We start from the raw sequence: 7,030 nt of genomic DNA on the forward strand, positions 1-7,030 counted from the left end.
CAGCAACGCGCGCTCCCGCTGGAGCCCCCCTTACGCACAGCAGTGCTCGCCCCGCTTCTCCCGTCACGCTCAACATCGCATGGCTCCTGTTCAAGCCCCCGCTTTTCCCCTATACGTGCAGCGATGCACGCCCCCGCTGGAGCCCCCCTTACGCACAGCAGTGCTCGCCCCGCTTTTCCCATCACGCTCAACATCGCATGGCTCCTGTTCAAGCCCCCGCTTATCCCCCATACACGCAGCAATGCGCGCCCCCGCTGGAGCCCCCCTTACGCACAGCAGTGCTCGCCCCGCTTTTCCCGTCACGCTCAACATCGCATGGCTCCTGTTCAAGCCCCCGCTTATCCCCTATACACGCAGCAATGCGCGCCCCCGCTGGAGCCCCCCTTACGCACAGCAGTGCTCGCCCCGCTTTTCCCGTCACGCTCAACATCGCATGGCTCCTGTTCAAGCCCCCGCTTATTCCCTACACACGCAGCAATGCGCGCCCCCGCTGGAGCCCCTCTTACGCACAGCAGTGCTCGGCACAGCAGTGCTCGCCCCGCTTTTCCCGTCACGCTCAACATCGCATGGCTCCTGTTCAAGCCCCCGCTTATTCCCTACACACGCAGCAATGCGCGCCCCCGCTGGAGCCCCTCTTACGCACAGCAGTGCTCGGCATAGCAGTGCTCGCCCCGCTTTTCTCTCACACCCTGCAACGCATGGCTCTCGTTGAAGCCCCCGCTTATTTTCTATAAGCGCAGCAATGCAAGCCCCGCTACAGCCACCGCCTTTTTTTCCCCACGCAACAGCTATGCCCGCTCCCTCAAGAGCACCATTCATAATTTCCACCTGCCTCAAGTTTCACTCCCGCAAAATGCTTCTTCTCTAGCAATGCCCGCAGAAGCTCCTCCCACACTCTGTCTACTTCCAAACGTCCAGCATCCCTTCAGCCAAGTTAAGCTTTTTGGGGGGTCATCTGGCTGCTGTCCTGCAGTTATTTTGCACTTTGGGGGAGCGCTATTGGGTTCGGGCCAAATGCCGAGCTCGGACCCCTCTCCCTGGGCAGGGGGAGTGCCCCGGGCTCGGGAATGACTACCGAGCTCGGAGCCCTCTCCCGGACAGCACGCCAAACACGCTTAACTTTTACGCTGTTTATTATATGCAAAAGCGAACTAGTGAAGTGATGTTTCATTAACAAATTTCAGGAGGAGCTCGCGCAGATAATTAACACGGCCAATTCATCATCAGCAATCATTCCCTATCCAATCACTCTCCCTATCTAATTACTACAGTCCCTTTAAATAACCAAGCAGTCCTACCTTCAGCTATCTCTGATTCCAGCATCCCTCCCACCCCCCCTTTTTCATTTCTCTTCACCTCCAGCTAGGGGGGAGCGCTATTGGGTTCGGGCCAAATGCCGAGCTCGGACCCCTCTCCCTGGGCAGGGGGAGTGCCCCGGGCTCGGGAATGACTACCGAGCTCGGAGCCCTCTCCCGGACAGCACGCCAAACACGCTTAACTTTTACGCTGTTTATTATATGCAAAAGCGAACTAGTGAAATAAAAATGAAACCAAAGCGCAACCAACTGAGAACGTTATGCCGCGTTCCAGACAACCCGTTACCCGTGTTTTTCCAAACTTCTACCCGTGAAAGTGCACTGGAACGGCACTCAAACCCATGAATTCCCACCCGTGAACTCGTACTAGATCGACGACGTACTCCCAGTTCCGAGTTCTGACGTGACATAGCCCGAGAAACAACAATAAAGCCTCTAGGGGTGCGGTGTTCAGTGGCACACAGTGGAAAAATTGAGTTTAGGACAATATAACGTTGCAATCAAATTATTAATACTATAAAAATAATAAATGCTTGGCGTGACTTGCCTGGAACGCTACAAAGTCCTGAGTCGTGGTTTGAACACGTGATTTACGAGCTCAAAAACCTGCCTGGAACGCAGCATTAGTGTGTATCCTGTCACAAAATGTGGCGAAAAGTCCTACACAAGGGGAATAGTCTGATTAAGGTGTGTACATGTCTTCCATAATGCGACTAAAATAGGAATACTCCACCTGTCTTAATTCGATTTGTGTTTACTCCGATTATGACTTTAGTCGGATTAAATTAATCAAAAATCTCAGTTTACATGGTTGCTTCTTAATCAGAGTATTGTCTTAATCGCGTTAAAATCGGAATATTGTTGTCCATGTAAACGTACTCATTGTGAGAAACCAAGTACATAACTGACATGACTGTGACAGTATGAAACATTGTGGATTTTTTTAATAATGTAAGTCTTACATGGGTTTCCTAATGCATAATTCGGAAAGACATACTTTAATACCTGTGTTAAAAATGTGCGTATCTGTTGGCAGATTTGTCTCCAGTGACCATGGATAAGCCAGTGTGCCTCATTGACAGACACTCAGATGGGAAGCTGTGTGTGCAGCAGTCAGCGCTACAGATCCTAGAGCAGATCCAGCAGCCGGTGGTGGTGGTGGCCGTGGTGGGGCTCTACCGGACCGGGAAGTCCTACCTGATGAACCGTCTCGCTGGAAAACAAACAGGTTAGCACTCATTGCAAACATCATACAGTTCAAGTGAATGACATTACATCCACAAAATTTATTGTCATTATCAGGGTTTGCGCTGGGCAGCACAGTTGAGTCCAAGACAAAGGGCATCTGGATGTGGTGTGTGCCCCATCCCACTAAAGCAGAAACCACGCTAGTGCTGCTGGACACAGAGGGACTCGGAGACGTGAATAAGGTGACAAGAAAACTACCAAGAAACACAACTAGCATTACAAGCAGTTTTATGAGTCCAAGAATACTTTCACTTTCAAAGCAGAGATAATGCACAAACAAGTTATGAGTAAATGATTAAAGATGGAGAACTTCTGAATAAATGTCCCACTTAGGACACTTAATGGACAAATAGAAACATTAATGGGTGATGCTGATAATTAAATATATATATATTTTTCTCTCACAGGGAGACCCAAAACATGACACCCACATCTTCTGTTTGGCTGTGTTACTCAGCAGCACTCTAGTGTACAACAGTCGAGGGACGATTGACAACAAGGCTGTAATGGATCTGCAGTATCCTTCTGACCATTTATAGATACCTAAATATACCTGTGTGTGTGCAGCATTAAAAGTGGTAACATAGTTTTTATAAGGCATTGATTTCTATGCTTTGACACATTATTTTGTCACAAATACAATTGTTTAAATTTGTTTAATTCAAAATTATATGCATTTCAATAGGTCAAACACATACGTTTTTATTCACTATCTACCATAACATTCCTGTATAATAAATAATGTGTCTACGTGTTAAGAAATCATTGAGCACTTTTTTATTCCATGTGCAACTCCAACTTGATGCAGTGAATAATCCAGAATACAGCATGTGCTGGTATGCATCAACACATATCGCAAAACCCAACTCTAAGCCTTGTTGTGTTCACTACAAAAGTAGATAGTGACTTTTAGCTGTACATCTCCTGCTCCACTCATTTTTGATTGTGAGTCGGCAGGAATACTTATCTCAACGGTTCATAATTAAATTGTCAGATTTTGTTCATTACACACCGCTCAACATTATAAACCCCTATAAAAGCAATTGCATATTTGGACTGAACATTTCACTCCATAGAATTCTTTCATATTACACGTATATGTTTCATAAAAATTTTAAATGTTTTTTTTTAAATATTTATAATATTTAGAACTTAATTCAAATACATTTATTATGCATTTATTAATAATGGACCCCACTTTTTTATTCCAGAATTTGGAATTACACAAATAGAAATGTAAATTCAGTCACACTGTTAGATTATATTCAAAGTAACAACTTAATTACATTATTGATTTATTTATTTACTGTCATGATTTAAGTCTACATCATAAGTCAAAAGTATTGGTGTTGTGAATTTGCTTATCAGCTCATGGAATTACACGTTTGTTTTGTTAGACTATGCATCATGAGTTGCAGTCGCTTTGTGTTCATGCCTGAACAAATGGTCAGATATGTTACTGAACTAACTGAGTGTATCAAGGTCAAATCATCAGATGAGGATGCTGATGATTCAAGCGAGTTTGTGAAGTTCTTCCCTATTTTCATCTGGGCTGTGAGGGACTTCACACTGGAGCTAAAGATCGATGACAAAGATGTAACAGAGGATGAATACCTAGAGTTTGCTCTGAAGCTGAAACGAGGTAATTTAAAAATACTGCAAAAGGTTATTTGAAGAGTCCTTATAATCACTAATACAACTAGCTCTTGTTACACTACAAAAAAGGCTTATCTTACTTAGTATTTTTGTCTTGTTTCTAATGAAAATATCTAAAAATTCTTAAATAAAGATGCATTTACTACATAAGCAAAACGACATAAGGTATTTAGTCTTGTTTTAAGCTAAATGTGCTTAATTTAGGGGTTTTTTTCTCCCTGGAAACAAGTAAAATTATCTGCCAGTGGGGTAAGTAAAATGTTCTTAAAACAAAAGTAATTTACTTACCCCACTGGCAGATAATTTAGTCTATTTTAAGAAAATGGCACTTAATTTAGAAACAAGACAAAAATACTAAACAAGATAAGCCTTTTTTTGCAGTATACTGTAACTGCTTACTAACTGCTTACTGCTTACTCAAGCTTACTATTTCCTATGCCTCAGCATCTTATGTCTGCTAGCTCAACCAGCTACACTCCTACAGTAGACATGTTCTTCTCTAAAATTGAGATCAGCTAGAAAATGTGCTCATCTTTTCTAGGCATTTCAAGAACTGTGATAGAGTACAACTTTCCCAGGGAGTGCATCCAAAAATACTTTCCTTCCAGGAAGTGCTTCACTTTCCTCTCGCCAACTACCCCGGACAAAATGTCTTGCCTGGAGAGCTTAGATCCTGCTGACCTTTCCTCTGAGTTCCTGAAGGTCACAGATAATTTCTGCAAGTTTGTCTTTCATGACAGCCGTGTGAAGAAGCTGAAAGATGGACACACGGTCACTGGAAGAGGTGATTTGAATTTGAAAAGTCTGCATGTGCATACAGAAAACTATCTATCAATACCTTTATCAATAACTCTGTTTAATTCTTTCTTTCTCTGAAGTTCTGGGTCATCTGGTAAAAACGTATGTGGACACCATACATGTCAGAAGGATGTATGCCCAGAAATACCTGAACCATGGCAAGGGAACACAGTGTCCTCTTTTAAGGTAAACATGGTTACATGCATAACTCGAGACATTCACTTTCGAATGGGAACTTGCACTTGCATTTAAATCAGATTATGTGAGTGATAGCACATCATCAGCATTCAGCAGCTCATATACCTTTCTGCTACTGATTTGCTACGTTATGTTTTAGGACAATATCAATAAACTCTTTGATGGATACCTGTGCCAAAACGAGCAAGCTTCAAAAAGACGATGTGAGGATCTCCTGTCATCCCTCTCTGCACCAATGATGGAAAAGTTTGTGCAGGGCTTCTATGCCAAACCTGGTGGCTATGATCTCTTCTGCAATGATCTGGAGGACATTGGGAAGAAATATAACAGCCAGACCAATAAAGAAGTCAAGGTTATGCCCTTATTCACAACATCACAAGACATGACCACTCCTATCATTATCATTTTTGCCACATTATGTTATATCTTTTTCTGTATATGTGTATGTCAATAGGCTGAAGAGGTCCTAGAGGAGTTCCTGAAGCAGAAGTCTGTGGATTCTAAATCCATTCTGCAGGCTGACAAGAAACTGAATGAGAGGGAGAAAAAGATTAATGGTAAGAATTTTAAGTAATAAAATACCAATTTTCCTTTTTGCAAATACTTACTAAGTTACTTGAGAAAAATAGTGCTTTAAGGTTTAGGCAATGAACAGAGTGATGTAACCACCAAACACGGCTACAAGTAGCACCAAATGGTAGAAGCAGATTCAAGGGTCTAGGAATAGTTTTACTTTCAGAGCACAAATAATCTTATTCAGACAACATCTTCAGTCCAGGGTTTAGTTTCCAGAAAGGCTACTTATGCTACTATTATTGTGAATAAAGATCAGTGTGATAAGACCAATACTTGTAACTTTACAGTTTTAAGTAAAATACAAACCTTAAATGTATCATGATTTGAGTGTTTTATCTGTCTTTAAAGCATCTGTTTTCTTCTTTCTCTTTTTGTCAATAAATGAGCAGAGGAAAAAGAGAATGCAATCCTTCTGAAGCAGGAAATTAAAGCTAAAGAGGAGAAGCAGCGACAACTAGAAGAGAAGATGAAAACAGAGAGACAGAGTAATGAAGAGAGGATGAGGCAGATAAAGGAGAAGATGGAAGAAGCAATCAGGCTTCAGATAGAGGACGCTGAGCGTGCCATGGAGAGTAAACTGAGGGAGAAGACTGATCTGCTGGAGAAGGGCTTTAAGGAGAAGGCAGAGATGATGAGCAAAGAGATTGAAGAGTTCAAGAGACGGAGCGCTGAAGCTGAAACTAACAGAGCTAAAGAGTTGGCACTGATGTTAGAAAACTCCAACAAGAGACATGAGGAAACCATGGCTATGGTGATGGAGCAGCACAGAGAACAGATGATGGCCATACAGCAGAGGAATCCCCTCTCTTTAGATGCTTGTTGCATCTTGTGATTCTCTGTGACTCTGTGATCATCATTAAACAGGAAATTATAAATTTCACTTCAAAAGCTTGTTTGTCTAGTCTGCCCTATGGATTTTATCCATCATTATAACATGTTTATTTGACATTGCTAAATAATTCTAAAATAAATTCTTCATGTGTTATTACTCATTTATTACACATCTCTCTGGAATACTTGATTCTGACTGGTTAGTCGCACCATCCAGTGGTTTGTGCTCACTTGATAACAACTGGTCAAACTAATAATACACCTCTGGGTACCTGAAACATGGTCTCTGCAGCATACGACAACAAATACAGGCACTATCGGCTTCATAAAGGCATAACCTAAACTGCATTGAATATCTAAAATCTGTTCATTTTACTCATTCTACAAGATTTTAGTAATGAAAAAAG

General features: G+C 42.2%; 1 protein-coding gene across 1 annotated transcript; it reads left to right on the forward strand.

The window, feature by feature from the left end:
- Window positions 1–2,369: 2,369 nt before the first annotated feature.
- Window positions 2,370–6,624, forward strand: LOC141332911 (guanylate-binding protein 4-like). Its single transcript, XM_073837873.1, has 9 exons — window positions 2,370–2,544; window positions 2,619–2,746; window positions 2,972–3,081; window positions 4,016–4,206; window positions 4,762–5,004; window positions 5,099–5,139; window positions 5,356–5,568; window positions 5,671–5,773; window positions 6,182–6,624. The coding sequence occupies exons 1-9, from the start codon at window positions 2,370–2,372 to the stop codon at window positions 6,622–6,624; spliced, it is 1,647 nt and encodes a 548-aa protein (XP_073693974.1).
- Window positions 6,625–7,030: the final 406 nt, after the last annotated feature.

The sequence above is a fragment of the Garra rufa genome, chromosome 4, assembly GCF_049309525.1.
Source record: "Garra rufa chromosome 4, GarRuf1.0, whole genome shotgun sequence".
NCBI classification, from domain to species: domain Eukaryota; kingdom Metazoa; phylum Chordata; class Actinopteri; order Cypriniformes; family Cyprinidae; genus Garra; species Garra rufa.